This window comes from Vulpes vulpes, chromosome 2, assembly GCF_048418805.1.
Source record: "Vulpes vulpes isolate BD-2025 chromosome 2, VulVul3, whole genome shotgun sequence".
Taxonomy (NCBI): Eukaryota; Metazoa; Chordata; class Mammalia; order Carnivora; family Canidae; genus Vulpes; species Vulpes vulpes.
Genome location: NC_132781.1, coordinates 33,960,694 through 33,975,521, shown reverse-complemented (window position 1 = coordinate 33,975,521; position 14,828 = coordinate 33,960,694). Strand labels below are relative to the sequence as shown.

The 14,828-nt window shown below is 40.0% G+C and overlaps 1 protein-coding gene across 2 annotated transcripts in view; it reads right to left on the bottom strand.

Annotated features, from left to right (window-relative positions):
* CLTC (clathrin heavy chain) overlaps positions 1-12,753 on the bottom strand; it is a 67,139-nt gene extending 54,386 nt beyond the window's left edge. Inside the window, exon 1 of one of the 2 annotated variants that reach the window (XM_072747621.1) lies at positions 12,172-12,753. In XM_072747621.1, coding sequence (XP_072603722.1) covers positions 12,172-12,213 — 42 coding nt within the window. In that variant the 5' untranslated portion in view covers positions 12,214-12,753. The remainder of the gene's footprint in view (positions 1-12,171) is intronic. The other variant, XM_072747620.1, reaches the window with a different exon arrangement.
* Between the last annotated feature and the right edge of the window lie 2,075 nt (positions 12,754-14,828).

Sequence of the window (14,828 nt, the reverse complement as noted above, 5' to 3'; positions counted from 1 at the left end):
AATCTATAGGGAAAATAACAGATTTTAGGTTCAGAGGGTTTTGAGTGTACAATTTGTAGCTCATATCTTCTAAAAAGTGGAAAAAACTTTCCATCCCCAAACCCTATAGATACCGCTTCACTGTCTGACATTCAGAATTAAAACTTAAGACTACCTTTTAGCTTTTTGGTCAGGGAAACGGTAAGCTTTTGATGCTTGCAGATTTTTTTTTTTTTTATTATTGAGTTCATGGGACTAAAACTTCCCCAGGCCTGTCTCAAACCTTGAACTCTTTAAATCCTGTTGCTCGAACAAGGGGTAGCAGAAAGGGAGGTGGGCAGGGGGTTGGGGTGACTGGGTGATGGGCACTGAGGGGGTTACTTGACAGGATGAGCACTGGGATGAGCACTGGGTTATATGCTATATGTTGGCAAACTGAACCCCAATAATTAATTAATTAATTAATTAATTAATTTAAAAATCCTGTTTCTTACTTTGTATCCGTTAAATTTTCTTCCACTATCTGAAAAACTTTCATTCCAATTATTTTGGCTTCTATAGTTCTTAGATTTGTAACCTAGTCTGTCACAACTCCTGTTTTAATTGTGATTTCTAAATTCAGAATTTTCAAAAAATTCAAGTTAATCTTCCACCTTGCTGATTTCCACAGGGGCAATTCTGTTCCTGTGTCCAGGATCAACTGTTTCTGTATGTATTTTATTACTGCAGCCTTTTAGCTCCATAGGCCTTTCTATTCATATTATATCAAGTTTTGAAATATGCCACAGATGATGCCAACAATTTTCTGAAGTTTTCTTCTAGCTACAGTAGAAAAAAAACTTAAGTATTTCCTTAGATCTCCCTTGTTCTATAGTATTTTTCCAATAATCACATAGTTAAACAATTAATAAGCAGCTACTGTATGCCAGACACTACACTAATATACAGAATTCTACAGTAAAAGCACTATGGCCTTCTCTACTCAGTGCATAAGCTGCACACAATAATTATAAGGGTGCCTTGAGGTTACAAGGATGCATGCTTGGCCCAGATACATGCAGGGGTATACATAATGTCTAAGAAATGGAAATACAATCTGAAGCAGGACATACAATTTAAGGGAAGACAGAGCTACACACTTGAGAGAGAACAGACAGAACTAAGAATATCATATGTGCCCAAATAGGGTATTCATTTTGGCAAGTAAACGATTCCCTGGATACTCAAAAAAGCTTTTGACCAATATTAGAATGTGGAAAAACCGGAATTCTCATATACATTGCTGGGGAGGATGTAAAATGATGCAGCTACTATGAAAAACAGTGGGGCAATCCCTCAAAAATTTAAAACACAGTTCTAAACCATATGACCTGGCAATTCCACTCCTAGGTATATATCCAAAAGAACTTGAAAACAGGTATTCAAACAAAAACTTTAATGTTCATAGCAGCACCATTCATTTGTAATAGCCAACAAGTGGAAAGAATCCAAATGTCCATCAACTAAGGAAAGGACAAATAAAATGTAGTGTATCTATTCAATGGAGCATTATTGAGCCATTAGGGAATGAAGTACGGATACGTACTGCAACATGGATGAACCTCAAACATTATGCTTAGTAAAAGACAAAAAAGGTCACATATTTTAAGATTTTATTGAAGGGTAAATCCATAAAGACATTAAATGTGTTAGTGGTTGCAGGAGATGGGAGTGGGGGTGGCAATGAGATATAGCTTAATGAATTTGGGGTTTCCTCTTGGGGCAATGAAAATATTTTGGAACTAGATACAGATAATGGTTGCAAAACACTGTGAATGTACTAAATACCATTAAATTGTTCACTTTAAAATGGTTACTTTTAAGTTATATGAACTTCATCTCAATTTTAAAAGAACTTTGGTCCTGTTAATATAAACTCTTAGGGATTAGATATGCTTAACACATATAGCTCATGTAGTCATTTGACTCGGTTTACAAAGATATTTAAAATTATAAAATAATTTACAGGGGCACCTAGCAGGCTCAGTCAGTAAGAGTACATGACTCTTAATTTCAGGATTGTGAGTTCAAGCCCCACTTTGGGCATATAGCGTACTTAAAAATAAATAAAATTATAATTTACTTGAAAATGTTTTTCTACTCTTTACATTTCAGAAACCACTTTAACTCTTCATATGCACTTTTTTACATCAGTGTTTTCATTAACACTGGAAAGTCATCTCCTTTCCACTGAAGTGCTTTATAAAAAAATCTATTATGGAACAATCATGGGAATATTAGAGTATGTCTAAAATTTCCATTTGCATATTGAAAGAGCTGGTTTTTTCACTTGTTTTTAGATTATGTCCCCAGAAATATATCCCTGATGATTGGGTCTTGGGATTTTTTTTTAAGATTTTACTTATTTGACAGAGAGAGAGAGAGGGAGAGGGAGAGAGAGTGTAAGAGAGCAAGCGCACAAGCAAGGGGAGTGGCAGAGGAAGAGGGAGAAACAGGTTCCCCACCAAGGAGTAAGCTTGATGTGGGGCTCAATCCCAGGACTGTGGGATCATGACGTGAGTTGAAGGCAGATGTTTAATCAACTGAGCCACCAAGATGCCTCTTGAGGGATGTTTAAAATGTTTCTTTGCTACATCCAGCAGTTGTAGTTGTGAGGCCAGAAAACATATTAGATGTTACATTTACCTCTTATCAATCCAGATAATTTCAAGCCTAAGATAGCTTTCAATGAACAGTATCGTAGTATTCAAAACAGAAGTAACTGTGAGAGGACTCAATAAAAGTGGAGATTTGGGCAGTCTGGATGGCTCAGCAGTTTAGCGCCGCCTTCAGCCCAGGGCCTGATCCTGGAGACCCGGAATCGAGTCCCACATTGGGCTCCCTGCATGGAGCCTGCTTCTCCCTCTGCCTGTGTCTCTGCCTCTCTCTCTGTGTCTCTCATGAAAAAAAAAAAAAAAAAGTGAAACATGTTAAATTGAGATGAGGGTCCTGGAGAAAAATAAAGCAAAGGAAATAGGGAAAGCATGGAGAAGTTACATTAAAAGAAAAAAAAAGTGGAGACTTAGTAAGGCTTTTAATATAAGGAAACGAGATGCCTGGGTGGCTCAGCGGTTGAGCATCTGCCTTTGGCTCAGGGCCTGATCCCGGATCCTGGGATGGAGTCCTACATCAGGCTCCCTGTGAGGAACCTGTTTCTCCTTCTGCCTAGGTCTCTGCCTCTCTGTGTCTCTCATGAATAAATAAATAAAATCTTTAAAAATAATAATAATAATATAAGGAAACTCTTGGGACACCTCAGTGGCTCAGTTGGTTAAGATCTGACTTCAGCTCAGGTCAGGATCTCAGAGTCCTGGGGTGGAGTCCTGAGTCAGGCTCCCTGCTCAGCAGGGAGTCTGCTTGTTCCTCTCCCTCTGCCCTTCCCCTGCTCATTCTCTAACAAATAAAATCTTAAAAAAAAAAAGGAGAAACACATTTTAAAGAATATATGTTATATATATATGTAATATTTTATATATATATATATATAGAAACTCTTTCTTGAAGAATATTTTATGGTAAAAAAGAAAACTACCTTAGATCTGCACAGTTCAAAGGGGAGGAATATATAGTATTGCAGAATGGGGAAAGACATGAATTTTGTAAACCATGCTCTCCCTACGGGTTTTTTTCCCCTCTAATTATTCATCCTCAAATAAGAAGTGATCCAAAGTCAGCTGTTTGCCAAACCGAACGTACACGGATAGTCTCTGGCTTCACTGTGTCCACAATGGTGGTTTTTAAGTCCTCTTTCTCAGCTAGTCAGAAACAGATGAAAGCAACTCTCAACCCAAATCCCATTTTCTGATTCTACTCTGATTCTCAGTCAAATGGATTCTGCTCTAGAGCCTCCAGAAAGAATAAAGCCTAGCCAACACCCTATTTTCTCCTGCAGGATTCATTTCAGCCTCTGTCCTCTAAAACTTTAAAATAAGTTTGTGTTGTTTAAAACAAACAAAATTACCTATATAGATATAGATCAAGGTCATCAGAAACTGCAATCTCTAGGAACCCCAGCATGTATCACTAATTAGGGTTCTTCCCTTTCCTACTCAAGAAATGGACTGCATGAAGAAAATGAAAGAATAACTCTAAGTTTTTGGCTTCAAAAACCACATAGTTGGTATTTTCCTTTAGCTTGGCATGTATGTTCCACTTTACTAGATAAAGGGAGACTCCTCTCTAGCATAGGGCAAAAAACTAACATTTGAGTGTCTATATAAGCCAAGTCTTACCAAATAAACACAAAAAACATACCACAGTCTAACTTCTCAATGGCCAAGAAGTATTATTTTTTTTCAAAAAGTATTAACTTAATAAATGAGGAAGTTGAAAGAGAATAAAAAGAGCTTAAATAGCTGAGACATTTTCTACAATAGCACACAGCAGAATTAAAATTTCTTAATGTGGCAAAATGGTTTCAATGCACTCAATCCCTATTCTTTCAGAAATAAGCTTTAAAATCAGCTTTACTTCAGAACATTAAAAAAAGTCCCTATTTACCCAATGATTCAGAACAGGAAGTACTAATATTACTGGGTAGTTCTACCTCCAAAGCACAACCCTACAAGTTTGTAACCATTTTTCCCTCTATGGTTATGCTATTCACACTAAGCAAACAAGTTCAACTTCTACTTTCTACCCTGCCCCCAACTCCAGCACCATTGTTTTCCTTTTTTTTTTTTTTAATTTTTTTTTAAATTTTTTTATTTATTTATGATAGTCACAGAGAGAGAGAGAGAGAGGCAGAGATACGCAGAGGGAGAAGCAGGCTCCATGCACCGGGAGCCTGACGTGGGATTCGATCCCGGGTCTCCAGGATCGCGCCCTGGGCCAAAGGCAGGCACCAAACCGCTGCGCCACCCAGGGATCCCACCATTGTTTTCCTATTCAAGTTTTGTATCAGTATAAATACAAAATCATGAATAATAAAGTAGAAGTTTCCTGTTTTCTGAAGTGACTTCAGACTGGAACACATTCACTTTTGCCGTTAAGATAAACGCCATAGACACATTTGAGAATTTCAGCTTTATGAGAGGGAATAAAGATAATCTCGTTACAAGTTAACCTGATCCCAATCATTCTGCACAATTTTCTAGTAGGAACTTGAAAAAAGAAAACATCATCAAGGATCCCTGGGTGGCGCAGCGGTTTAGCACCTGCCTTTGGCCCAGGGTGCGATCCTGGAGACCCAGGATCGAGTCCCACGTCGGGCTCCCGGTGCATGGAGCCTGCTTCTCCCTCTGCCTATGTCCTGCCCCGCCCCCCACCCTCTGTGTGTGTGACTATCATAAATAAATAAAAATTAAAAAAAAAAAAAAGAAAGAAAAAAAACAAAAACAAAAACATCATCAGGGCAGCCCGGGTGGCTTAGCAGTTTAGCGCCGCCTTCAGCCCAAGGCATGATCATGGAAACCCAGGATCGAGTCCCACGTCAGGCTTCCTGCATGGAGCCTGTATGTCCCTCTGCCTCTCTCTCTCTCTCTCTCTCTCTCTCTCTCTCTGCATGGAGCCTGTTTGTCCCTCTGCCTATCCCTCTATCTCTGTCTCTTGTGAATAAATAAAACCTTAAAAAAAAAGAAAAGAAAAAAGAAATCATCTAACCATTTAAAGCACAGAAAATCAAATGTTGGTTAAGTGGTCCCTACTTTTCTGTTAATATAAAAACTGCCGTCCACCAGGACGCCTGGGTGGCTCAGGGGTTGAGGGCCTGCTTTTGGTCCAGGGCGTGATCCTGGAGACCTGGGATCAAGTCCCACTTCAGGCTCCTTGCATGGAGCCTGCTTCTCCCTCTGCCTGTCTCTCTACCTCTCTCTCTCTCTGTGTCTCTCATGAATAAATAAATATTTTTAAAAACCCTGCTGACCTAAAAACAAATCACTGGTAAAATGTGTACATCAAAGAACACCACAGCACAGATGCAAACAAATTGTACTATATTTTGCAGTTCAAATTATACAATCATTCACCAAATGAGGCAATGTGCCACAATGCAAAAAGACCAAGTAATAAAGCCTGACCACCCACTCACCAACTATGTAACTCTACAACTTAACTGCTATGAACTTCAGTTTCCTCATGTGCAAAATAAGGCTAACCCTACCTACCTGACAGGATTTTCTTGCTAATTATGAGATCATAAACATAAAATATTTACCTGCCTTCTTGACACACAGTAGGTATTCAAAAATCTATAGTGGTCAATTAATTTTGATATTATGGATGTCAGGACAATTAAGATTTGATGAATAGTTATTCCCTTTAAGTTAGGACAAAATAAATTATGTCTCTCATAACACACAAAAAAAGGAGACATAAAATCCAAAACTGACAGATGGGTTAGGTATAATGTATTCAGATCCAAGCATCCTGCCATCCCTTCAGGTTAAGGGCATTAGCCACAGGCATTTGGCCAAGAAAGGGGGGAAAACATCAAGAGCTATAAACTTTGCTATGACCTACAAGTTGACTTTGTAAAGTAGCTTTAGCATGGTATATATGTAAATAAATTTAGAAAAATAACCTCATTCTAATATAAAAGATTGAAATATCGGGATCCCTGGGTGGCGCAGCGGTTTAGCGCCTGCCTTTGGCCCAGGGCGCAATCCTGGAGACCCGGGATCGAATCCCACGTCGGGCTCCCGGTGCATGGAGCCTGCTTCTCCCTCTGCCTGTGTCTCTGCCTCTCTCTCTCTCTCTGTGTGACTATCATAAAAAAAAAAATTAAAAAAAAGATTGAAATAGCAGTTATGAACTCATTTCCCATCTAAATGAGAACATTCACTTTAACACTATCACCTTTTTTTAAAAAAAAGATTTTATTTATTTGAGAGAGAGAGAACAGAGGGAGAGTGAGAGGTAAAAGCAGATTCCTGGCTGAGCATAGTTTCCAACGCAGGGCTTGAACCCAGAACTCCAGGATCATGACCAGAGCAAAAGACAGCTGCTTAACCAACTGAGCCACCCAGGTGCCCCTAACACTACCATCTTATAGAAGAACATATGTAACACTAGCATGGGTTTGACTGGCATTCCAGGTGGGTATTTTATCAAATATGATCAGGTTTAACAAATGTATCTGACCAAGGAACACTAATTAAAAATGCACCAATGGCAGACAGCAAGTGCTCATGGGCTGTAACAAAAAAGTGATTTAAAGATTTCTTTCTTTTGCGCACAGTTTCAAAGCGGGATCGATTTTGTATCATATGAATATTTGTATTAAGTCCTGCACAGCATCTAACATTGAATAACATCCATGGTTGCAACCATGTGTTGACAGCCTTTGCCAACTCATCAACGTAAGCTATAGTCAGTATTGTTCACCACTCTATCCCTAGTCTAACACAGTTGCTGATAAGTACTCAAATCTTAGGTACCAAATATTTATAAATCATAAATATCTAGGTCTGCAAAAAAAAAAAAAATACTGTGTCACTTGTTGTGAGATACAGGAATAAAATACACTAGACAAAAACTATATACCTAACAATTAACGTTCCTAAAGTGCTACACCAAAAACTTCCACATAAATGATTTCAGGCCTTTATGGTAACTTTTTGAGGCAGTAGGCCTATTTTACTGAGAAAAAGGTTAGTCTTAACCTTGTGTTCTTCTATAGTGGAGCCACATTTAACAAGCCACATGTGATACTGAGCACCTGAAATGTGGTTACTGTGACAGATTTTAAAATTAAAATAATTAAAACAAAATAGTAACTGATAATTGATTCAATTATGGAAAACTTAAGTATGTTTGGAATAACCTAGATATGCAAATCTGCTATTTCAACTGCAAATATTATGAAAGCTAAACACAGATCAAATATTTCTAATGAAAATAGGGTCTGAATTAAGATGTGGTCTAAGTGTAAAATACACACCAGATTTTGAAAAATCAGTATCCTCAAAAAGGAAGGTAAAATATCTCATTTGAAAATGTTGGGCAGCCCAGGTGGCTCAGCGGTTTAGCGCTGCCTTCAGCCCAGGGCATGATCCTGGAGGCCCGGGATTGAGTCTCAAGTCAGGCTCCCTGCATGGAGCCTGCTCCTCTGCCTGTGTCTCTGCCCCCCACCCTGTGTGTGTGTGTGTGTGTGTGTGTGTGTGTGTGTGTGTGTGTGTGTGTGTGTGTGTGTGTGTGTGTGTGTGTGTGTGTCTCATGAATAAATAAAATCTTTAAAAAAAGAAAGAAAGAAAAGAAAAATGTTATACTCCTTACACACTGAAATGACAACATTCTGGGTCAAATTATAACATTCTCAGAGCAAAGTTCAACAGAAAAAAGTACAGTAGGATATTGTGTAACTTCTCTTACAGCCATTCTATTTTCATGAAATATTTTGTATCTGAAGACCCAGGATCAAATTCTATTCTGACAGTATTCCCTTGGGCAGAATTTCACTCTCTTTATTTAATAAGGATGTCTGGAGGGATTAAGTGAAGACCTGAAAACACCAAACCACAGTCCTAGGGAAAAACAGGCTCTTACAAGAAGTCTGCTGTTCTCTCCATTCATTAATCATTGTTCATCACTACCACATCCCAAAAGAGACAGTAATTCAACCAACACTTTTTTTCCAACTACTACTCTCAAATAATGTTTTAATTGTAGTTAATAAAATGTAAATGTGGATAATCAGATAAATCTTCACTCTTACAAAGCCCATCAGTTTGGCCTGTAATTGTGCAGTCCAATGTCATAGACAATAGCCTCATGTAGCCACTTACATTTAAATTAATTAAAAAGAAATAAAGTAAAAGCTTAGTTCCTCAGTCACGCAGGCCACATTTCACTATCCCTATGTACCTAGTGTAAATATTCATCATGAAAGAATGTTGTTTTTTTTTTAAGGGAGAGAGGGACAGAAGTAGAGGGAGAGACAGAATCTTAAGCAGGCTCCATGCTACGTGTGGAGCCCAAAGTAGGGCTCCATCTCATAACCCTGAGATCATGACCTGAGCCAAAATCAAGAGTCTGCTGCTTAACCAGCTAAGCCACTCAGGCACCCTGGAAGAAAGTTCTATTGGACAGTAATACTCCAAAGGAAAAACCACATCAGTGACAGGAAAAATATATTGTTAAATATAATTCAAATATCATAGGTTATGGTTTCTAAAATCATGTATTACACTAAAATGAAAATGATCGTGATTCTATAAACACACGCACACAGTTCCATGTCTTAAATTATTTCCTAAATAGAGTGAAAGTATATTCACTAGAATTAGCCACACCCCTTTAAGCTAAGTAAACTGACCATTAGGAAAATTCTGAAAAACATGATGGATCTTAAGATTGGGGGTCATTCCCAGGTTAGTCTGTAGCAGAATTCCAGGCAGTATGCCTCTCCAAGCAGTACAGTTAAGCATACAGCATATCACAGTAATACTGAGCACTGTTTTCAAATCAAAACAACCATAGTAAGAACCCCTACCATACAATTCACAACACATTCCATGCTGGCATTTATGGATCAAAGGGAAAAGAAAAAAGTGGGGAGATTTTTTTATTGCAGAACCTAAGAATCTGGGAATACAGCAGAACGTGCAAAAGGCATAAAGAAACTTAATGTGCCAAGAAGTGAGAACTCCAAGCAACATTTTATGTGTAGTCTAGGATTTTTTTTTTAGAATCTGCAACTCTAGCAATGTCTTGCTCAAATAGGCACTCATCTGGTGACTATCAGCCTAACTAACCTAAAAAACAAAAAACCCAAAAAGCAAAATACTTCATAACTTTAAATATTAACATTCATTTGATTATTTCCAAGCCTTGCAGACAGATACTTCAGTCGGCCAGAGTAGCTAAAAACAAATTTACAGTTCACCTTTAGAAACTTTCACAAAAGCTAATTCTACACTCAAGTTCCTCAATTCTTGTTCCCAATTTTTATTCTAAGTGTTTCGGAAGTTTTCTGCTATTTAAACTGGCAGGACTCAGGAAAAAAACCCCTGAGATATCAATTAAGATAATCTTTATTAAAAAAAAAAAAAGATAATCTTTATTAATTTTTTAAGGGATAAAAATGAGAAGTTAGGAGATATTCTGGAAGAGGTTACTGATTGGGGCTCTGAGCAATGAATCATCAGCTGGAGTAGCAAGCTTAACTTTGGGCATGACGTATTACTACAAAAAATGGCTGAATTTTTCAAATACATTTGCAAAGCTGCTTTATACTCAAATCTTCAAATTATTTCAGAAGAAAATGGTCTCACTTGAGTATTTGCAGAAACTCAGAAATCACACCCATATTAAATCTGTCTTCAATTAGTGACAAGGCTGGATTCCAATTTTTGGGATTATTTAACAATTCTGTCTCCTCTTTAATAAAAATGAAAAGCTACTGCCCAAACCACCACTAGTCAAGAAAGAAGGTTTACTAATGGGATATACCTCTGCCTTGTAAACAGCAACTGTACCTGCCATTTATAATTTGTAAACATTTTGTCTGCAGAAAGACATTTCAGAAACACTCTAATGTGAGGATGAGCCTGTTTTCCCCTCACACCCAAAAATATCCTTCTAGCCTTCTACATTCATTTACACCCCACTTTAACAGAAATAACCACAGCAATTAAAACCTGAATTAAGCAAAAACAGTAACTTCTGTGTCCACTCCCTCATTTAACATTTTTAAACCTTTAAGGGCTCCATTACTTCAGACGACTTATCTGAAAACTACAGATGACCGAAGTGCTTTACTTATTTCTTAGATTCCTTACATTTTAAGACTTAAAGGTAAAAAATTTTCTTGCTCATGCAAGCCAAGAGAATACCTGTAAAGAAATGAGGTTGTTACCATAGTCTGAATATTCATATTCAACCTTTTTATTAACAAGAATCCTTTATGTGTATCACCTGGAGAAAGTAAATAGTCTTCAATGGTAAGGTGTCCAATAGGTCACTAATGTTAATATTACGTCAAATCGTTGCATCTTTCACCATTATGAATTTAGGCCTTCAGAAGACTGAGCTGAGGCTGGCCTCTTTAAGGGAATATTTGGGAAGAAAGCAAATTAATATGAATAAATTACTGCAGCCAAAGTAAGACTAGGATTGGTGAACTAAGAAAAAATCAGAAGCTCACAGAGGCTTAATTCAGTCAAGCCCTCCAATGATCATCTGCTTTGGCCCGCTGCAGGCACACTGCCAGATAAGACAGTATGTTGCCTACAGGAAAATGCACCATGGGAAAGAACTCTAGAACCTACTAAAAGGAAGCCAATTAGAGACCAAATAACTTTGCATGTCTCAGAGCAGGTGTGTGCTCTATCTCCAGGGCTCGGTTCAATTCCATGCAATCCTGAGGGAGGTACTTACACCAAGCCCACAACTATCTAGTACACTCCAGCAGACCCCGAGATAACCTCTTGATAACTCTTTCCTACCTCCTAAAACGAAAGAGGGAATAAAAGCCACACCATCCCTAGAGAAATAAGGGAAAAAAAAAAAAAAAAAAAAAGAATACCCCTAGGGACCTTGACCCCACGCACTCTGAGACTGACACCGCCTTGAGAAATAAGTTCCCCCATTCTATCCTCCTTCTGTTCCTTCAGTGACCTTCTGTTCCTACTGCCTCGGGGAAGGCAAGAGGCTAGTCGCCGCCGTATCCCCAGCCCCCAGGGGAAGGTGCCTTTCCCAGTAGAGAGCCGCAGAGGGAGGAAGAAAAAAGGTTGCTCCTCCCCAGCCCACCCGCCCCACAACTGTTGGGTGCAGATACGAAGGGGAAAAGGTAAGAGAAGAGCAATGGTAGGTGACAGCTCTGCACTGGCCTAGGAGGATGAAAATCCTTGCTCTGGAGGAAATGCGGAAGAACTGCCCCCGCCCGCCCAATCTACACAAATGAATGAACTGAATAAAACGGCGAAAGGGGAGGGAGTTAGAATGCGCAGTTCTTATCACCCAGGAAGTGAAAATAGAGGCCCTCGAACCCAGGCCTGGCCTCGCTGCCCTTTGCACCCCGACCCTCGTCCTTTCTATCCAAGCCCCACATCGTTAACCCTTAAGCTTTCCAAGATAGCGCCCCCGTCCTCCACCTACCCCAAGCACCAATACCCGCACCCCTCCCATCCTGCTCTTTCTACTTGGGCCCAAACTCCAGCTCCTTCCTTCCTATCACCCTCTCCACAGCCCTCACTGGCCCGGGCCCGGCCGCACCTGGAGATGCTCCTGAAAACGAATTGGCAGAATCTGGGCCATGGCGCTGTCGGGGTGTATGGTCTCCTCCTGTCACTGGGGCTGCGGGGCAGTGGCTGCCCGGGCTCTCCAAGGGAGAGGAGGAGAAGGGGGAGGGGGGAGGCTGGGCTCAGCAGGATACTCTCCGGGGACGCAGGAAACTGGCAGGCAGACGAAAGAGCTCGGGTCGGGGGCGGAGGCTCCAGGGTCCGGGAGAGCCGCAATGGCGGAACCGGGCGCAGCGCAGACTCCGGAAACGGCTGAGCCTTGCGGAGGGATCCCGACGACAGAACTCCGCCCAAGTCACCTCACCCCCTCCGTCTTATGTACCCCTCCACGGAGTGCCGCGGTGCAGTGGGGCGCAGGAATTCGGGGCGCAGTGCGCCGAGAACCTCGCTTGCTGCTGCGCTACGAGGGTAAATTAGAGGACTCAAAGGGACTACTTTTTTGGACTCATCACTTTCCCCAGCCTCCTGCTTTTCCTCCCCCCGCTTTTTTTTTTTTTTTTTTTTTTTTTGCATTTTGCCACATCATGCGACTAGCAGTGACCGACGTCATTTCCGTGGGCGCTTCGGTCCCACCCACGTACTTCCGCGTGCACGTGATGCTGGTCGGGAAGGGTTGGCTGACTGCTGCCAGAATACAGAGCGAGCTCGGGGGGAAGGCAGTCTCTCGGGAATGGCTGTGGCTGTTGGGCCGCGTCGGGGAATAGCGGTGCTATACCTGTGGGCCCTGTGGGCCCTGCCTATTTAAACGGAGCCCCTCACGAAGAGGACATGGCTTGGGCAGGTGGGCCCAGCCGCCCGCCCTCTCCGTGACTCAGGGAAACGGCCTCCTAGCAGAGCGCTTTCTTGGCAGCCGGCTGCAGCATTCCTCCCCCGCCTGCTTTCATACCGTGGGTGGTTTCTTACGTCTCAGGGTGGAGGAATGAGATGGGGTTTGAGATCTTCCCTGCCCTTATGCACACCCTTCTGACGCTTAGAGAAGCTGACGATGGGATTCTAACTAGAACCAGCAGTCTCTTTGTATGTTACCTAAATAATTGGCTCAAAGGACAGTGAAGGCCGTTTATGAGGTGTCTCGGCTGGCTTTGCGATAGCTTTCTTACTCCTGCGGACATTTTGGCCGACATGTATGTGATACGGGTCTAGGTTAGTATAGAGACCTTGAGTACCTCGTAGATACTACAGAATTGGGCCAAAATTGTGGCAGGCAAAATTTTTTAGCGACAGCAAATAAGGAGTCAAAGATTTCGATAATGAGTTTAAGGGGGTGGTTTGAAACCTCTGAGGTTCTTCTAAGGTGTGGCTAATAAACATTTTTGGAAAACGGGGTTAACTATTAGCGGTGTATTTCAGTGGGACCACTTTAACATTGCCAGTTAATTAGCAGTATTTGGGAAAGTAAGTACTTCAAAGCTGGAGAATCTTGTCTTCCAACAGCATTAAGATAACTACAATATTCATTATCAATTAATAACCTTTCCAGTGCTTTATTTCTAAGGTGTTAAGCTGTAGTATTTCATTATTAACACAAATGCAATAAAGAATACAAGAATTTAGTTCTGCGCCTTTCATCTTTATAACATGTTATTTTTCCAGAAAGATCTTGAGGAAAAACAAGTACACTGTAATCCTTTTTAGTGCCCTTTTCAATTAAACATAAAACCCTATTAGGTGTAAAATAATTTTGTGTGTTAAGCAATTTTGCTTAGAGAGGTTTGCTTAATCATTTAAATTGCTTTTAATGTTTTTCCCAAAATATATCTCACGAATTGAGAAGAATGTTTGGCAGGTAAGAGAGGAGACAGAAGACTGTTCTGCAAAGAGTAAGAGTATTTATGCTAGGCAAAATTGTGTTTTGTTTTATTAGGCCAAATGCTTCAAGATGTTCTGTATTCTGCGACATTTGAAATAACCTTTCTAATTTCAGTTTAATAGCTGCTTTCAATCCTTTTTGGAATTAGAAAAATTCTAAGTTAAAAATCTAAAGGTGTTATTGTTTCACTACAGTAAAAGTAGTAGCTTAATCAGGTTACATATCTAATCTCAAAATCTGGGATACAAGAGCTGTATCTTAAATGGATCACCAAAATTTTCTTTAATTTGTTAATAATTGTCTTGCGTTTTCATAGAGACCTGTAATTTTAAGTACATTTAGAATTCCCAAAGCAATTGATTTTAGCTTGGATCTTTGAATGTGTGGACTGGACTATCTAACCGAAAGTGCACTGAGGTTCTGTTAATGACTGCTGTGTCATCACACATAGAAATATAATAAATGCATTGTTTTCAGAAGTCATTTAGACAGAAGAAAAATAGATTACAATTTACCAGTTCATTTTTAACATTGTATCCTTCAAATCAATAAATCCAAAATTTTTCAAGAGGAAAAATGATCCAGAGGATAAACATTAAAACCCAAACCTGTGCATTCTAAAGATCAATAATTTTGGCTGAGGTAATAAAGAGAGCTTTTCATGGCAGTAAGCTGTTTCTGCTAATGGTATCAAGAGAGGAAAGGTTTTCCTTGGTTGAGAAGTCCTGAAGGCTGAGTCACTGTTCCCATTTACCTGAGCAATAACCAAATGGCTTTGTTTTCAGGTGCTATCTTAAGTTAGAGAAGATAAACTTGTAAAT